Below are 20,144 nucleotides of genomic sequence, written 5' to 3' on the forward strand. Positions count from 1 at the left end.
AATTATGTACCTTTATTTAAATAATAACATTTGTTAAAAACGAATTCTTATTTACAATGACAGCCTACCCCAGCCAAATCCTAACCAGGGGAGACTCTGGGCCAATTGTGTGCTGCCCTATGGGACTCCCAATCACGGCCAGTTGTGATACAGCCTGGAATCAAACCGGGGTCTGTAGTGATGCCTCTAGCACTGAGATGCAGCACCTTAGACCGCTGCGCTACTCGGGAGCAACGGCCTACTACTTGGATGGGACTGTAAATTAACAAACAACAAGTCAAACACACATCATTGAATAATTGTTTGTTTTTCTGCTACCTTAAACATTTGTGTCTTTCTAAATTAATTAGTATTTTTCCATGTACATTTATTTTTTTTTAAATAAATAAAAGGCAAAACATACACTCTTTATAATGCGCACTTTCTGCACATCTGATCAATGCTTACCTGAATAGAAAGACCTTTGAAAGGGTTCCAAAAACACAGTCTCTATCACCGTCAATAAGGATGCCACTTTATCAACTGCTTGTCCTTATCCTTTGTACTACCTTCTGACACAGTCAACACAATAAACACGGTATTCTTAGCTCAGAGGTTATGTTGTGTATTTACAGAGTGAGATTTGTACAGACACAATCCATCTGTTGGTGACACACAGCTCGGTTGCAGCTTGAGAGAGTGACTCTGTTTTGGCTCACCAGCACAACCTTCAAGGATGGCTCATTCGTATCCAATGACGTGTCACCTATATTTAATGATGATAGAGACAAGAAGACCAGGCAATGATGTCGAGTGACAGATACGAGCATTGGGTTTCTACGCCATGCTGTTTGTCCAGAATTCTTGTGAACACGAGGGAAAATTGCCAGGCATGTGTGGTATGGCATTCTTGAAGTTGTGCCTTGCTATGAAGCCACTGTCTGATTCTTTAGGATATTTATCGTTAACAGTAATGTGATATGGTTTACGGTGGGATTTTACATTTTTTAAATACACATTTTTAGTCATTTAGCAGACACTCTTATCTAGAGCGACTTAGAGGAGCATATTATAATGTTTACAATATAAAGTCATTTCACATAATACATTAATCATCGGGTGGCAGGTAGCCTAGTGGTTGGAGTGTTGGGCCAGTGAACGAAAGGTTTCTAGATCAAATCCCCAAGGTAAAAAGGTTTTTTTAAAAATGGGTTAAAGGCCTGTTAACTGTATGGTTATATAGTTTACTGTTATAACTATAGTTATAACAGTAAAAGCTGTTTATCAGTTCAAATCTGTCTCCTTCCCAAAAGTGTTGGGAACAATTTCACTTTATAAAGAAGTCTATCAAAAGGAAAAGTTGCCCAAAGACATTCTCCCAGTAAACTTCAAATTCAGATTTAAACATGCCTATAGCAGGCCTAGGCCTCTAGCCTAAATAACCTTTGACATACTGTACCGTAGCTCATCTTTGTTGCTGACCGCCGGACGGTATGACTGACTAACGGACCGATTCTGTTCCAAAAACGTTTCGTCTGTTGAAAAACGTTTAGCAACATAACCCGTTTACTCCAAACGAAAACGAGAGTTTCTATTGGACAAATTCAAGTAGGCCCCTCCCAATTTGCTTCCGTTTGGTTCTTAAACGGCAATCGGTTTCCGTTGCAGTACGTAATGAATACACCCATTTTATGTTGTGGAAACCTTCCCGTTGTCAAATTAGAGTCGGTGAGCTGGGATAGACTGGGAGTTTGGTTCAGAGAAGGTCAGACAGCCTACTGCCTGCCGGACAGGGCAAGAAGAGTAAAGACTGAATGTGGGACAGGAAATCTGACGTGAACCATCTACGAAATAGTATCCCAATTGTTTCATCCAGCAATCAAGGATTTGACGAATGACAAAGGTTGGCTGCGTAAACTTTGGCATTCAGGTCTGATCGTTTCTAAACCGGCCTGTTGTTGTTCGTGGAGGCTCTGAAAGAGAACATCATGGCAAGGCGGACTGTGCACGAAGTAACAGTTCAAGATGTACAGAAGAGGAGAAATCCGAACAAACACTATGTAAGTCAAAAAGTTTTTGTTCAGGAGAGGGCCGACCACGTCTGTATATTGTACATTGTATATTGTACATTGTATATATTGTATGTGCCACACGTATTGTCTTCGATAACATTTCTTGTTTCGATAAAGTTAAAACAAAGAGAGTATCGAATTACATTTGACCAAAACAGTCGCTGGAAGAAAAAATTACAGTGCGACCATGTTGCATGCATCTAAAGAAAAGTGGAGTGAGTGGATAGGGAGAGGTTTAGCATTGAAAATGTCCAATTTATTTTTTCTTTAGAGACCACATGTCAACATGTGGAAATAACCGAGTACCAGGCATGCGCTTTTTCTCAGACTCTTGGTGTTGTTTGTTTTCATTTCCACTTTATTAGGCTACTGTAGTAAAATAATGTTACTATTATAAGTTGTTGGTTTGGTTTCTGATAACTTTTGCACACTTGGAATGTAGTCTATACCTGGTTATAACTTTATTAAATATTAAAAAACACACGGCCAAAATTGAAAACAGTTATTTCCAAAACTGCTGCCACTTTATGTTGTTATATTACTATTACAGTAAACTATAAACAGTAAATGTATATGCAGTATGCTGTCGGAGGAACGATAAGGTCACCAGTGAGGTTCGTAATGCAGTCCAGGGCATGATTTTTAAATATTTTAACCTTTATTTAACTCAGCAAGTCTGTTACGAACACATTATGAGGTGTATGTGTATGATAGGTGTATGTGTATGATAGGTGTATGTGTGTATAAAACCTGACACAGATCTTTCAAAACATCGCGAAGGTAGCCCTCGAATAGCTGTCATAGATTTTGATTGGTCTAATGTCTATTTCAGAACGGTTGAGAGAACCATATATCTGAAGCGGAGAAGCAATGCATGATTTGAGTTACAGTGTGATTGTTTGGGTAGTCCATCCTGATGAGGTAAAACATCGATACAGTTACATAAAGGTATATTATTTTTAAATGATATGTCAAATCGTTTTACAACTCCAGTATGTTTCCTTCATAACTTGTTCTCCATCTTATTTTTAAACGGGGAGCTGAAAATCGAAATGCAATAAACTCACATTATCGAATTACAAAACATAGAATGTTTGCACCTAAGTATCATGATAATATCATATCTTAAGGTCCCTGGCAATTCGCAGCCCTACTGCCTACCAGGCCTTCATGCTCACCTATAGGCTACACACTGTAGTAGAATACCGTGACCTCAGGTATTGGTATTTGTTGACCAGGAAGCATACTACTCACTCATCTATTCTCAAGGTCATTGTTAGCTCAGAGTACACAAGGCCTTGGCAGAATGTTTGAACAAGGAATGCCCTTCTGCACACTTCTGTCCAGGACAGAGAGCAGACATGCAGTTTGAGACTGTCTGGCATGAAGGTCCGGCCCATTTTTGTTTAGTCTTGACAACAACTTGTTGTGTTGCTCACTTCCATTACAATATTACCTTATACAAATGGACAGTAGGCTTACTACAACATTCCTGAGCCATCAGAATGATAATGAGAATTCCTTGTGTGCAGACTGCAAAACATGATGAAGCTGTGCTGTGATCAGGATTTTGGATGTATGATGATGATGTTGATGACTGGTTACGTCGTACAAAAATGCCCAGTGAGGTGCAGGATATAAAGATCTTGAGCTCCTGTGTCTCCTTCATCTGCTGGTTTACTGGTTGTGTGCCATGCGTTGAGCCCTGTGTTTAGCATCTTCCACAGCGTTTCGTCTCCTACAGGGAGGGCAGGGAGTTGGGCCAGGCCGAGCTGGCCCGGCCTGGGACAGAGGCCAACAGAAGCACTCAGCCAGACACAATCAGTGTGGAGTTTCCGTCCGATAACCTCCCAGATTCTCTTTCTCACTTTACAAAAAAGAAAGTGTTTGTTGCACTTGTATGTCAAGCACCAACAGGCCATTATTGAATGTTGACCGCCTGCAAGATGCTTTATTTTCATTCACTGTCGGGTTAGTACTTTGATCTTAGGGTAGGTGATGCAAAATATGTTATATTTACCAATGGTTGGTTTCACTGATGTTACAAGAAGAATCCCCAGTATTTCATGGCACCCCTAAAGGCATCCGCATGCTGCAGTTCTGCTATCGCCTAGCCAAACTCGGCGAAACAAATGTGTGTGCTGATATACTCCCCTAAAAGACCTTCGCTAAAAAAATTGGTAAAACAACGGCAAGAGTACCGTTTGTCCATTTTGAGACGCCATAGCCAGTACACACTTCCTCAAAATAGTCAGCATTATTCTATGATAGTTCTAGAAATCTGTCATTCATTTAGACGTTTTTGCAGAGGAGATCTTAGTCATGCAATTTCACATCTAACTAAGATGTTTGGTGCAGTATTTCTCAATGGTAAAATGTACATGAAAACAAGTCTCTTGTTGAATGACAAAAAACAAACATTTTTTAAAGTATCCCTACTGTTGTCCAATCACCGACGAAGGGGCAAAAACTTTGGCTACCGACTTCGGCTTGCCTCAAGAAAAAATGTCAGCCAAGTCCAAAGTTTAAAACGAACCAAAACCTCACAAAATGTTGTAATAATATATGCACAAACTCTTACGAATTGTTTTGGATGGGAAGCATGCAGACGCCTTAAATGGAAAATACAGTTGGAATTAAGGAAACATACTGATAGAAACTTCAGGACAAAGGAATGGTCAATTTGCCTGTGTTTTTGAATCTGAAAAAGCACATTATTGACTCATGTTGTGCAATGTTCTGCTGTCACACAGTGGTGGTATGTCATACAGTGCAGTCAGAAAGTATTCAGACCCCTTGACTTTTTACACATTTTGTTACGTTACAGCCTTATTATAAAATGTGTTACATGTTTTTTTTCCCTCATCAATCTACGTACAATACCCCATAATAACAAAGCAAAAACATTTTTTTTTTTAAATTTTTGCAAAATAAAACCTGGAAATATTACATTTATATACGTATTCAGGCCCTTTGCTCAGTACTTTGTTGAAGCGCCTTTGGCAGTGATTACAGCCTCGAGTCTTCTTGGGTATAACAGTACAAGCTTGGCACACCTTTATTTGGGAAGTTTCTCACCTTCTCTGCAGATCCTCTCAATGTCAGGTTGGATCGGGAGCATCGCTGCACAGCTATTTTCAGGTCTCTCCAGAGATGTTCGATCGGGTTCAAGTCCGGGCTCTGACTGGACCACTCAAGGACATTCAGAGACTTGTCCCGAAGCCACTCATGCGTTGTCTTGGCTGTGGCTGTGTCATTGTCCTGTTGGAAGGTGAACCGTCGCCCCAGTCTGAGGTCCTGAGTACTCTGGAGCAGGATTTCATCAAGGATCTCTCTGTACTTTGCTCCGTTCATCTTTCACTCTTTCGATCCTCCCTCAATCCCAGTCCCTGCCGCTGAAAAACATTCCCACAGTATAATGCTGCCACCGCCATGCTTCACTGTAGGGATGGTGCCAGGTTTCCTCCAGACGTGACACTTGGCATTCAGGCCAAATAGTTAAATCTTGGTTTCATCAGAACAGATACTCTTGTTTCTCATGGTCTGGAGTCTTTAGGTGCCTTTTGGCAAACTCAGAGGTCTTTCATGTTCCTTTTACTGAGGAGTGGCTTCCATCTGGCCACTCTACCATAAAGGCCTGATTGGTGGAGTGCTGCAGAGATGGTTGTCCTTCTGGAAGGTTCTCCCATCTCCACAGAGGAACTATGGAGCTCTGTCAGAGTCACCATTGGACTCTTGGTCACCTCACTGACCAAGGCCCTTCTCCCCTGATTTCTCAGTTTGGCTGGGCGGCCAGCTCTAGAAGAGTCTTGGTGGTTCTAAACTTCTTCCATTTAAGATTGATGGAGGCTACTGTGTTCTTGGGGATCTTCAATGCTGCAGACATTTTTTGGTACCCTTCCCCAGATCTGTGCCTCGACACAATCCTGTCTCTGAGCTCTACGACAATTCCTACGACAATTGCTCTGACATGCACTGTCAACTGTGGGACCTTATATAGACAGGTGTGTGCCTTTCCAAATCATGTCCAATCAATTGAATTTACCACAGGTGGACTCCAATCAAGTTGTTAAAACATCTCAAGGATGATCAATGAAAACAGGATGCACCTGAGTTCAATTTCGAGTCTCATAACAAAGGGTCTGAATACTTATGTAAATAAGCTATTTCTGTTTTTTATTTTTCTACATTTGCAAACATTTCTAAAATCCTGTTTTGGCATTGTCATTATCGGCTATTGTGTGTAGATTGATGAGGGAATTAAAAAATATATATATTTTAGAATAAGACTGTAACGTAACAAAATGTGGAAAAAGTAAATGGGTCTGAATACTTTCCGAAGGCCCTGTATGTCTTGTCCATGCATCCTTTGCAAGACGACAATTGTGTTATCCCAATGCGTGAGTAGTAGACATGATCTTTTCCTTTTACACAGGAAATTATGATCTCACGGTGTGGGAAGGAAGTGATATCATATGAAAGGATGTCAGATCCATTCTGTAGAAAATGGTTGACATGACACCAAATTGAACCACACAATGTACCTAGTAACTGAATCTGTCTTCCCTTGAATCCACGTCATTATGGACTAGGTGTGACCATGAATCAGAAGTGGAATCATCAAGGGATTTCACCTTTGAAGCTATTATGGGTTTAACAGCATATTGAGGTTATTACACTGTTACCATGAATATATGGATCCATTTGAATTAATATGGGTCCTTGTTGTCACACCTATGCAGTAATAGTAACTATATGCTCTGTAAGAGTTAAAGGTTTTAAAGGTAACCCCTTTTGTTCTTTCTATCAGGTTTACATCATCAAAGTGTCTTGGTCTGATGGCAGCACTGAGGTCATCTTCAGGCGCTACAGCAAGTTCTTCGATCTGCAGGTGAGTTAGGAACAGCTATGGGAAAACAACTTAAAGTACAATCATACATGCACACTATATGGCAGCATTTTAAATGGCACCCTATTCCCTACATAGTACACTACTTTCTACCAGAGCCCTAAGGCTATAAGCTGGGTGGTTCGAGCCTTGAATGCTGATTGGCTGACAGCCGTGGTATATCAGACCGTATACCACGGGTATGACAAAACATACATTTTTACTGCTCTAATTACGTTGGTAGCCAGTTTATAATCGCAATAAGGCACCTTGGGCGTTTGTGGTATATGGCCAATATACCACACCTCCTCATTTCTTATTTCTTAAATATACCATTGTACAGGCCTACCAATAGGAACACAGTGTTTGTGCCTGGGTCACTGAACCATGTGATTTTGGTAATTACCTGCATATGAGTCTATTCGGAAAATGAACTAATGGAGCCCGAATAAGCTGAATGTTGATTTTAACAGATAACCACAAAAATAGAATAGAATGCCACACAGGCAGTTTACTGCATGTGGAGGGAATCTCCTCAGAGTTTCAATTCCTTTTTCTGTGGCAATTGATCTCTGTTAAATATATCATCAATATGAATACTTGGTGTACATTGTGTCAGATGGTCTGAGTGTAGACTCATGTAAGCAGGTAGGCCTATTGGAGATGCAGGGTCATATTGTGTCAGTGTGTATTTTTTATATGGGGCATTCCCTCGTATGCTTTTCAGCTGCTTCCTTCTCTATTTAAAGCTCTGGGTGGGCTCTCATAGTGGCATGTGAAATTCAGATAACCCTTATGATTACACCAGATCACATCTCCTGGTTTGGCCCATTGGTTTGGGCCATTGGTTTGGCCCATTGGTTTGGTGCTGGTACATGAAAAGGGGAAACAGTTAATTTATCATTCATTGAAATGGGCTTATGTCAATTCCTGTAAAGCTGTGGCTCAGACTGCAAGCTGGCTAACCGTTTATGACGGTGGCTGGTAGCGTCATCTTCTGAGAACTAAGGACTGTACTGCATACAAAATGCAACACACCCTATCACCTGTAAAGTGCCCTTTTGACCAGAGTCCTACACTCATGTCAAGGTACTATCTGTAGGAGAGCCCTTTGAAGAACCCTTATGGCTGCAGGTAGAATACTTTTGGTAGAACACTTTTGGGTGTCATGTAGAATCCTTTCTACAGAGGGTTCTACTTGGAACCCAAAACGGGTTCTCCTATGGGGACAGCTGAAGAACCCTTTCGGAAACCTTTTTTCTAAAAGTGTAGGTCCAGGTCCAGAATAGTGCACTCTCTAAGGATAGGGTTCCATTCGGGACACAGCCTGGACAGTGAAGGAGTGATGAGTCATTTAATCTGGCTACTGCTCCTCTGACGGTACTGACCCACCTGGATGCATCTCTCTGAGAGCTTGCCATGGTTGCTGTCTGTTGGTAAGGACATAAGACCAATGGGCTGGCCAAGGCTGAGCCGGTCTAGAATAGTGCTTCTCACTGTGGAACACGTCACCTGTTTGGCTGCGTCAATACTGGACTCCTCTGGTGTTGTACTTCTTTGTAAAAGATACCAAATCAAAATATGATCTCATGACTCACAATGAGGAAAACTATTCACACACACACACACACACAATCCCTGTACCTCCCTTCCTCTGACTCTCCCTGGGTCGTCATCGCTCACTTCTCTCTGATGTCACTGCTGTCCATCCTGCAGGAGACAGCCTTTGTTTGAAAGTAATGTTCAGATGAACAGATCGGCTGGCAAACAAAGAACGATGACATGATCTTACGCCTCAATATAATATATAGCCAATAGTGGCTAATGCTGTTGGCAGACTTATGGCTGTCTCTCCGCATGCAGGCCATAGGTCTGGGTTGATTCATGGTGCTGTGTTTGTCTTGTCCACAGTTCACATAGCTACAGTACATATGCCGATGGGGCCTAGTGGAGTCATCATAATGCAGTCCTCAGAGATTTTGTCATAATACTTTTAACTAAGTTCCAAATTCTAGCAGAGAATACATTTTATTGAGCTTCTCTGTTAGTCATTGAGTCTATAAGAAATTGAGGGAAGACGACAAAGACAGACAGGCTGTTATTATGACTGGTCTAGATGTCTCCTCACATTCTGTCTACTTTAATCTACCTGGTCCACTGATGGCAGCTGATGAGAGCTGTTACCTGTTGGTGAGGGCATAAAACAACTGTAACATAGTATTAGGCCAACTGCATCAAATGGAGCCGAGCAAACAAGCTCTGCACGTTGTTGTTTACTCCTCTCTAATTACTAATGCAGAGTTAGTATTTGTCTTTAGATTCCTAGACTTGAAGCCAGAACAGTTTCGTGAGCCATTTGAGATACAGTAGAAATGGAAACACAGGGTAGCCTAAACAAAATTGCATGCAAATTTCATGATGTAAGTGACTTGAACCAAAATGACTGATGCATTGCTTTGAAAAATTATGGAAAATACAGAGACTCTGTTTCCATGGCACTAAGTACTGTTTCCATGCTCTACATCTGTCCACGTTGGACTTAAATTCCAAAAGCACTTTCGAATAGATACAAACTCTTATTCCTATGCATTGGTGTGATGTAAAACGGATACTTGACTACTGTCTCCCTCAACTCACAGCTGTCACATATTTTCCACATGTGGTAATCGAGTAACAAAACCCTTTTAATGTGGAAAGAGGGCAATCCTCTGTTGAGATCATAGGGCTGCCTGTTGTGATTAGCGTTTTGCACAAAAGCTAAAGAGGCTCTTATTCTCTGGTGCACAAGAATTTGCTGGACCCTATTGCAATAAACTGGATCCCATGCTATAATTTTTGATCTGGAAACAATTAGACATAACATATGCCTTGACTTAGAAAATGCTGAGCAGAAGATATGTGCGTCTGTAAATATAGTACATAGCAGTACTGTGCACTATGGAAATTAATGTAAATAAATGTAGATTTGAAGGGAAATCCAGCAGTTGACAATTGAGTGGTTTTTAATCCTGCAGGAATGCTTTGGAAAGGGAAAAGGAGGGTTCAAGGACAAAATCCATGTGGAAGACTTGTTCAGTATATGCATTAGTATGACATGCCCATAAGCTGGCCTAGTAAAATGGCAAAGCTTATACACCTTTTCAAAATGAATTAAAATTAATTCAATTTCCTGGTATAATTTGAAGACAATAACCAAGAAATCCAATAGGGTATTATATTCTCCTTGACATAGAATATATCATCCATAGACAGATAGGCTAAACCTAGGACTTTTTACTTCAGTAGGACAAATGAGATTGAGTAGTATCTTAATTCGCTCCACTCTTTTCCACCTAGCTGGCTTACTGGTGTCTCCTGCCTTTGTTTATGACTATTGAAAGTTTTTTTTAGGCAATGTCTGCCCAGCCGTCACTATGCCAGACTTGAAATGTGGGAGTTTAGTTTCACTGCTCAGTTTTTTTCCCTTTTTATATTTAATTTTCTCCCTTTTTAAAAAGGGTTTTGAAAACCATGTGCTGAGGCAGCACATTGCTTACAGGGCAGACCGACGCAGTGGCAGGAAATGCAAGTCTAAACGAAGGCTCCTCACCTCACATGCTCTCTGTTGACATTGCTCAACAGCTAAGGAGAATTTTTTCACCAATTCCTATTGAAAACACATGACGTTGGTCTTTTTGAGTGTGATTCACTCATTTAAACCAATGTTTTCCAAAGCCTTAATATAAAATAACTCAAGTAAAAGTAAGTCACCCAGTAAAATTCTACTTGAGTAGAAGTTTAAAAGTATTTGGTTTAAAATATAAATACGTGTCAAAAGTAAATGTTATTGCCAAAATATACTTAAGTATCAAAAGTAAAAGTATAAATCATTTCAAATTCCTTATATTAAGCAAAACAGACGGCACCATTTTCTTGTTTTTTTTATTCATGGAGAGCAACGGTCCAACATTCAGACATCATTTACAAACTAAGCATGTGTGTTTAGTGAGTCCGCCAGATTAGAGGCAGTAGGGATGACCAGGGATGCTTGGTTGATAAGTGCATGAATTGGACTATTTTCCTGTCCTACCAAACATTCAAAATAAATAACTTTTGGGTGTCAAGAAAAATGTATGGAGTAAAAAGTACAATATTTTCTTTAGGAATGTAGTGAAGTAAAAGTTGTCAAAATATTAAGTAAAGTACAGATACCCCAAAAAACTACTTAAGTAGTACTTGAAATTATTTTTTACTTAAGTACTTTACAGCACTGGAAATTCCAGAAAGAGATGTGGTTGTCGGAGGAGGCCTTTAACACTTATTCAGGTCCTTTTGAGAGGGAGACTCAGATCCAGAGGACAAAGGCCTTTGTGTCTGAGACTGACTGATGTAGTCACAGAAGAGGATATGAACCAGACGAATGATAGCTGTCCATCGCAAATTAACTTAGTCTCTGACCAAACAAGAATTTGCTGCCCAATTAATTAATTAATTTGATGCAAAATACTTATTGTAAGTCGCTCTGGATAAGAGTGTCTGCTAAATGACTCAAATGTAAGTTTAACTGTGTATCCCTTTATTCTGTTAGGTGTAGTGATGGAGGAGTCGTGTGATGATAACGCACCGTTACTCCCCTGGCTGTGATGTCATACCTCCCAGCAGACATCACACCTGGGACCCTACATTCTTTGTGGTTTCCTTGTTTACTCATTAATGTATTAGTCATTTACAGCCCTCTTTTTCGTCTGAATTAGTCAGCTAGCTAGATTCATCAATGAATAGATAGATGTCTGTGCCCAGTCCATCACAACTAAAGTTAACAGTACCTCAGTAGACCTACCATTGCCAAGAAAAAGTCTGTCAAATGAAGTCAGTATTTACTATTGTGTTGCTAGAACCCATTAAACCCATTCTCAAGTCATTAATGTGAGAGTTATGTGTACATGATGTAACTGGCTGTCTGCAGCAGAGACGAGGCTACATATTCACCTTAGTCAGATGGCTGTCCTCATCTGAGACATCAGCTCTGATTACAGGCCATAGACAGGGTGTTGGAGCGATGGTAGAGAGACAGAGTCAGTTAGGGTGTGGCTCCCTGCTAGACACATGGGACCAATTACAGCGTGTGTGGGGGTATTCTCTCTCTCTGTCTCTCTCTCCCTCTCTCTCTTTCTCGCTCTCATAAAGTAAAAAGAGGATCTGTCATGTGTAGTCAGTCGGAGGTCTTTTCCCTCTGTCTTCTCTTTGTTCGACAGAGGAAGGGGTAGTGTAGCTGGAAGTTTGATGTAGAGCTTGGATCAATCAGAACCTCCCCTAATTGCCGTCTACAGGATTGGTATTCTTAGTTCCCAGCTGACCTCCCCCTTTTTTAATTTTTTCTGCACTAGTCAGTTCTTCTGTTGCTTTTGTTGGGTCACATTTGTAGAAATAGCTCAGTACATTTTCATTCCACGTCGTGGATATTATTGGGTCTGTTGGGATATATAATGATGTATTTAAAAATATATAATTAAGATGTACACTTCAGTTACAGATGTAGGATCTTAATTTGACCTACAGTGCATTTGGAAAGTATTCAGACCCCTTGACTTTTTCCACATTTTGTTACATTACAGCCTTATTCTAAAATAGATTACATGTCAAATATAAATATAAATATATATATATAAAAAAAAACTCATCAATCTGCACTCAATACCCCATAATGATAAAGTGAAAAAAAATGTTTATATATATATATCTTAGCAAATTTATATAAAGTATTCAGACCCTTTGCTATGAGACTCGAATTTGAGCTCAGGTGCATCCTGTTTCCATTGATCATCCTTGGGATGTTTCTACAACTGTGGTAAATTCAATTGATTGTACATGTCTATATATAAGGTCCCAAAGTTGACAGTGCATGCCAGAGAAAAAAACAAGACAGGATTGTGTCAAGGCACAGATCTGAGGAAAAACATGTCTGCACCAAGAGCACAGTGGCCTCCATCATTCTTAAATGGAAGAGGTTTGGAACAACCAAGACTCTTCCTAGAGCTGGCCGCCCAGCCAAACTGAGCAATCGGGGGAGAAGGGCCTTGGTCAGGGAGGTGACCAAGAACCCGATAGTCACTCTGATAGAGCTCCAGAGTTTCTCTGTGGAGATGGTTGTCCTTCTGGAAGGTTCTCCCATCTCTGCAGCACTCCACCAATCAGGCCTTTATGGTAGAGTGGCCAGATGGAAGCCAGTCCTCAGTAAAAGGCACATGACAGCCCGCTTGGAGTTTGCCAAAAGGCACCTAAAGATGTAAGATGTAAATATTTGGCTTTAATGCCAAGCTTCACGTCGGGAGAAAACCTGGCACTATCCCTACAGTGAAGCATGGTGGTGGCAGAATCATGCTGTGGGGATGTTTGTCAGTGGCAGGGACTGGGAGACTAGTCAGGATTGAGGCAAAGATGAACGGAGAAAAGTACAGAGAGATCCTTGATGAAAGCCTGCTGAGAGGATCTGCAGAGAAGGTGTGGCAAGCTTGTTGTGTCATATCCAAGAAGACTCTAGGCTGTAATCCCTGCCACAGGTGCTTCAATAGAGTACAGGGTCTGAACACTTAATGTAAATGTGATATTTCAGTTTTTTTTATTTTCAAGAAATTAGCAAACATTTCTAAATACCTGTTTTTGCTTTGTCATTATGGGATTCTGTTTGTAGATTGATGAGGGGGGGAAAAACGATTTCATCCATTTTAGAATAAGGCTGTAACCTAACAAGATTTGGAAAAAGTAATTGGGTCTGAATACTTTCCAAAGGCACTGTATATTGTTACAGTAAAATAATATTTTGTCCATTATGTTGCTTGATCTATTGGTGGTTAGGCTATTAGCTGGCAAAAAGTAGGCTACATAAAAAGTGCAATACTGTTAACATAACCGTGTGTTAGTGTGGGTTTTCAGTGAATTTACAGTATGTAAATCACAAAGCTCATCTGAACATTCGGTGCAAGAAAAATGATCAGGAACAAACTATTTATTAAGCTCCTACATCTGTTTAATGATTGTCAGTTGGAGCATATATAGAATTCTGCATAATAATTGACTGGGTTCATGACGCCGTTTGCGTCTCTCGAGCTTTCATAGATTATTCACGTAATAAACATGTTTACATCTGATTTAGTAGCCACTGGGCATTTGGGACATTAGGTGGAGCTTTAGTTTCTGGAGAGATGAAGGGTTGCATATTGTAGGAAAGCTTAGAGGAGAATTATGGATATCGAATGAGGAGGTGCAGGAAGTAACAATGTTGACAGTAAAGTAGTCGTGTAAGCAGGTAGAGTTTAATGTGATGTTACAGCGAACAGTCAGTGATGTCATTAGTATAGTCAACAGACATGGTGCTATTAATTAACCATGATTGCAATCACGAGAGGGATATAACAGTACTGATAAATCATGTCAATAATGAACATGGTATAGAAGGTGCTTTTTCCTCTGTGACTGAAACATTCTTCACCTCCTTGATATCCATCCTGTCTTTGCCAAACTGGATCCAAAGTATTGGAGCACTCTGCCATAACATTACTCTTACCTCACACGTCTTCAGTGCTCTCTCTTCTCTGCTTTCTTTGGCTTCGGCCACCAACAGACTGTTATGGTTTCTTTAACTTCCACCGACAGCCATTTGCATTGTGACTATAGCTTTATGTTGAGTTAATTTGCACAGCTGCATGTAGACTGTGCATTGAGGTCAAGAGCTCTCTGCTGGTGACTGGTCCAAAGCCATACTGCTGAGTGTCATAGCAACATTATAGCACTGTAATAACAATGAGATATATTATAGTACTCTCTGTTGCAAGGTATGACATGTGTTACTGAGAAAGCTTTACAGCTAACTGTACTGTCTTTTAACTGGTAGTAAGGCCAGTAGTAAGACGTGTTAGAGAATCAGAGGAAATTCTCCTTCTCTGTGCAAGTCAGATACAAGCCCTTCTAAACAAGCCCTAATCCATCCATCTATTTATCCAATCTCGACTCTGTATGGACAGGGCTCTACGCTGACCCTTTTACAAGAAGCATGTGTGCACGCACCTAAGTTGAAAAATGTAGGCGCACACAAATACATTTGGGAGCACTATGAAAAATATTTGAGATATTAAAGCTAGAATCCTTAATTTTTCTAGGTGTTCCAAAATAAAAATGTCAGGTCGCACAGCAATGCAAGTAAAATGGTCGCTCTGTGGAGCCCTGATGGAGAAGACAGGCCCATCATATGCCAGTGTTTCCATATGATGGGCCAGTAGTAATTTTCCACGATTGCAGGAACCAAGCTGCTCTAAACAGACTGTTTCGACATCACCAGCCCTACTGGCCAATCAGATCCCTGCTTGCTGCCCACATCATCAATCTAGTTGAATCATTTTAACTCGAGTCTGTTTGTTTGTAGAAGACGGAAAACAAAAACATGAATCTAGTATTTGTGAGGTCGGTCTCTAATCTATTCTCCAACACAAAGTGAATAATTCCCCCCCACCCGGCCAGATATGTTTGGTTTAGTTAGTAATAGTATGGAGTATGTATGCCGTTATTTCTTGTCATAAAAACCCAGTTGGTTCTGACACTGACATTCCACTCTAAGTTTAATATAATAGGAAATGAAGAACATTCCTCTTTTATCTGGCAGCACGTTTGTTCTCTTTGACCCCACTCTGGTTCTGGAGTACAGCCTAGCCGTCACGGCAGACAGATGCCATTATTCTATCAGATTGATGTTAATGTACTTGTTTCGTTTTCTTATCCAGGCTAGTCAATTAAGAACAAATTCTTATTTACAATGAGGACCTCAGTCACTGGTCTCACTATAGGGTGGCTGTCTTGAAAATCATGCCCTGTCTTTCCCAGTACCTCTTCATTGTCATTTCTCTGTATGCAGAGAAAGAGCGGTGTCCCTTAGACCTTTTCTCTTTATGCTCCATGATATTTGACTTGTAGTTCTGGGTACTAGGCTATAGGCAACTGTGGCGGCAGGTAGCCTAGTGGATAGAGCGTTGGGCCGGTAACCAAAAGATTGCTGGATCGAATCCCCGAGCTGACAAGGTAAAAATATGTTCTGCCCCTGAACAAGGCAGTTAACCCACTGTTCTTAACTGACGTGCCTAGTAAAATAATAATATCAGTAGGTATGTAGAACAGTTTTCAGCTACTTTCCTTTTATTTATGTATTTATTTATTTATAGACATTAGAAGTCATCATACAGGAAGTTCAATAAATATTTTTTTCTGAAGCAACATTGTGCAGAACCCCTCAAAACGGCAAACTGACGCTTATGGTAAACGTGAAACACCTGGGTTCTGTTGTGGTGGACCAGAGTGCAGAGCATAGTTGATGGGTTGGCTCAGTCAGCCGGTTGGCCAAGAGTGACTGGACTGAACACTCCTCAGTGCGTTGTTGCTGTGCTGAAAGAGAGGGAAGGAGAAAGGGCTTCAAGTTCATTGGTTGACACACCCAGGTGTCTTTTCACTCGCCTCCAGCTGCCAATAGAATACAGCTGGGGCCTGGAACTTAAAACACAGACCTTCAAACTGGGGGAGAGGGGGGGTTATTGGCTAGAGTGTAGGAAAATAACCTATAGCACTGTGGTGGGATCACAGGGAGACAGAGAGAAAGCGGCACACTGGGCTTTAAAAGGAGAAAATAAATATTTTTAAATTCACTATGTCAGTGGGCCTTTGCTAACAGGCCACGAAGCATATGTAGCCTACCTACCTCAACCAAGAAGAAATACCATCTGTTGTGTGAATGTCTTATCATTGGCAGAACCAGTCCTTTTAGGAATTGCTGAATTGTAAAAATGTACAACCCTCTCCCTGCCCCATGCAGTGATGTTGTTGTGTGATAGCATGTGTTGTTTAACTCCCTGTGTTGTTGCCACTGTGCTTTCAGATGGAGCTTCTGGATAAGTTCCCTGTGGAAGGAGGGCAGAAAGACCCCAAGCGGAGAATCATCCCTTTTCTACCAGGTAAGAGTGTAGCCCTTTCCATGACTAAAAGAGCCACATTTGACCTCATGGGTGGAATGTTCTTAAAAATATATGTAATTTCATAATTAATGAAAAAAAAAAGTTTTAATTATCCGGTGTTTCAATGTCAAACAGTTTTGTTGTAGTTCAGTCTTATGTGATGTATATAAAGTGTAATATTGGGATGCAAACTCAACATTCTATACATTTCAACTCTATGTCCGACATGGTACAAGTGTCTTCTTTTTGCTAAGCCCATAACCATGAGTCTGAGGTGTATACCTTTGTTTCAAAGTAGTTTTGTTTAAGACTACCACGAATCAGTCTGTGACCCTGATTTAGCTCACTACAGGAAAAGTTTAAACAACACACTGCTACAGACTGACAGTCCCAGCTCATGTGGTGCCGTCAACCAAGCAGCAGAGTTAACAGAGAAGAAGAAAGTAAGAGCTGCTACGTTGCACCCTGTGAAATCCACACCTCTCATGAGCTCACTCTTTCCCTTACCGAGCACGGTTTTGTTTTTCCGTTTATATACTGAATGGCAATTTTGTAAATTGCTATTCGTTTTAGTTCCTCTCTCCAATACTGTCCATCGAACACTAAGCAGGAGGGGCCCAGATTGAATTAAGACTGGACACACGTATTAGCAACTCTTGAAACAAGGCCATTTAGTGTCTCATGAGAGTAATCCATGTGAGGCTTATGGGGAAGCCTCACATGGAGGTCTAGGACTGTGGAACTCAGAGAGACCGAGAGGGAGAGAGAGAGAGAGAGAGGCAATGAGGGGAGGAGACTAACCAGGGAGACTAGACCACATTACTCCCACAGTCTTTTCTTCTCCTCCGTTGATTCATATATTGTTGTAAATGCTTTAGACATGTATATTCATTGCTCATACATCTGTGAGAAAAGATTAATTCTGAGCACTCAAATCCCAAATGAAATCAAATTGTATTTATCATCATAAACAACAGTGAAATGCTTACTTACTGGCCCTTCCCAACAAAGCAAAGAGAAGGAAAAACAGAAATAAAAAGAATAACACATCAATTGCTTGGCTTTATCCACAGGGTACCTTAAACAAGTGGATGTGCAGGGGTATGAGGTAATTGAGGTAGATATGTGTGTATATATAGGTAGGGATAACTAGGCAACAGGATAGATAATAAACGGTAACAGCAGCATATGTGACGTTTCAAAAGGGCCAATGCAGATAGTCCGGTTAGCTATGGGTTAACTATTTAACTAGCTATTTAGCAGTCTTATGGATTGGGGGTAGAAGTTCAGAACCACGTTTAGGTTCTTTCTGTATTCTAAACTCCCACTAGTTCCATTCCCACAGAGTAGACATCAACATCCAGGCCTGCTGTTTTAAGTTATGTTTGTCTCGCCTTCTTGAATGAAATGAAATTGAAGTGAACAGCTCAACATTTTTTCAGGTGGTTCCCATCTGAACTCCTACGTCTTCCCCTCCTCCTTCCTCCACCCCCTCGTCTTTCAGAACAGGACCAGAAAGACATTCTGTTAGCTTTCTTGTAGTCACAGACTGACTTCTTCAGCTCTTTACAAACTGTGGCATGGCCTGATTTGCACAGCAGATTTCTGTCTGCACTCACAACCACATGGTCAGTGCAAGCAGTCTCAGACCAACGGGACAATCTGGTCGACTCAGACCAAACCAACAAGACACGGAAGTGGTTTTCCTGTCAGGGCTTGGTTTGTACTTCAAGGCCTCTCGTTTTGTTTTCACTTCTTTGGCCTGTTAGGATCAGCAAAGTGGTTCTGTTTGCATCTGCAAAATGTCCGCTCAGTGTTTTCCTGCCTCACCGTGGTTATGATTCTGGATATGAGTCGCCAGTCGACTTGTGAAGGAAAACAGTTGATCAACTGTTGACAAGAGGACTTCATGATGAATGTTTTTATATCCAGGCTGTCTGGTTGGCTGACAACCTCAGTGACTTTCACAACCGGAGCTTCTGTATGTCAGCCTCCACACACAGCTTCCTTTAGTCATATCAGGAGCAAACTTGATCTTTTGACTTCAAACATGCCAGCTACACAAATGGTTCCATGGAACTGAGTAATTCAATGGAACTAAATAAATTGGATCCTTCTATTGTCCTTAAGCAGACCATTTTTATGTCCACTTGTGTAGCAATATCATATTGTACAACTGTTAGGATTATACAGAAAAATACAAACATTGTATTTTATTTGATATTTTTTTAACCTTTATTTAACTAGGCAAGTCAGTTAAGAACAAATTCTTATTTTCAATGACAGCCTAGGAATAGTGGGTTAACTGCCATGTTCAGGGGCAGAACAACAGATTTTTACCTTGTCACCTTGGGGATTCGATCTTGCATCCTTTTGGTTACTAGTCCAACGCTCCAACCACTATTGTTGTACTTGAGTGCGGTGTGCCGGTAACATACTAGGCCTTCTACAGCAGCGTATGAAGTGGCTGTATTCAAGAGTCACCATCTGGGACCTCTGTAATTACTAAACACACCTGCAATCTATCTAGACTTTCATTGGAAATATCTCTCCCCAGCACTCTGCCTCAAACTCAATTCATGAGCCAACTCTGTAAACATTAGTGGTGGAGAATGATTGCAGATGTTTAATGATAGAAGAAACACATTCAATTTTTTTTCCCTTGTTCGTGAGATCAAGTTGAACGACTAACCAAACTTGGTTAGGGAAATATATTATTGGATGGATCTAGTCTCCCAAGAGGACAGATTTGTTGAATATTTAATATATTTTTATTGTATTTTATCTCAGCTCTCAATGATTGCATCCAGAACAAATGAGACATCAACTAAATAAAGATTTTAAACGATTTATATAATCATCTGCCCATTCAATAGGGACACTACTGTTTCACATGAATGTTTCCTGTGGCTTTCCTGACCTGGGGTGTCTTGTGTTGAGTAGAGAGCCTGAGAGAAGAGGCTTCTCCCTGTTCCCGCTCTCTCTGTTCCATACTTAGTCTCTCTCTGTTCCATACTTAGTCTCTCTCTGTTCCATACTTAGTCTCTCTCTGTTCCATACTTAGTCTCTCTCTGTTCCATACTTAGTCTCTCTCTGTCCCATACTTAGTCTCTCTCTGTTCCATACTTAGTCTCTCTCTGTTCCATACTTAGTCTCTCTCTGTTCCATACTTAGTCTCTCTCTGTTCCATACTTAGTCTCTCTCTGTTCCATACTTAGTCTCTCTCTGTCCCAT

At 40.7% G+C, this 20,144-nt stretch overlaps 1 protein-coding gene across 3 annotated transcripts in view; it reads left to right on the top strand.

Annotated features, from left to right (window-relative positions):
- Positions 1–1,662: 1,662 nt before the first annotated feature.
- The window catches only part of sh3pxd2b (SH3 and PX domains 2B), a 57,433-nt gene continuing 38,951 nt past the window's right edge, over positions 1,663–20,144 (top strand). For 2 of the 3 annotated variants that reach the window (XM_035779670.1, XM_035779673.1), the window contains exons 1-3: positions 1,664–2,039; positions 6,862–6,942; positions 16,835–16,910. In XM_035779670.1, the coding sequence (XP_035635563.1) occupies positions 1,968–2,039; positions 6,862–6,942; positions 16,835–16,910 (229 nt within the window). In that variant the 5' untranslated portion in view covers positions 1,664–1,967. Of the gene's footprint in view, positions 2,040–6,861; positions 6,943–16,834; positions 16,911–20,144 lie in introns of all 3 variants that reach the window. The other variant, XM_035779672.1, reaches the window with a different exon arrangement.

Source organism: Oncorhynchus keta, chromosome 11 (assembly GCF_023373465.1).
Source record: "Oncorhynchus keta strain PuntledgeMale-10-30-2019 chromosome 11, Oket_V2, whole genome shotgun sequence".
NCBI lineage: Eukaryota > Metazoa > Chordata > Actinopteri > Salmoniformes > Salmonidae > Oncorhynchus > Oncorhynchus keta.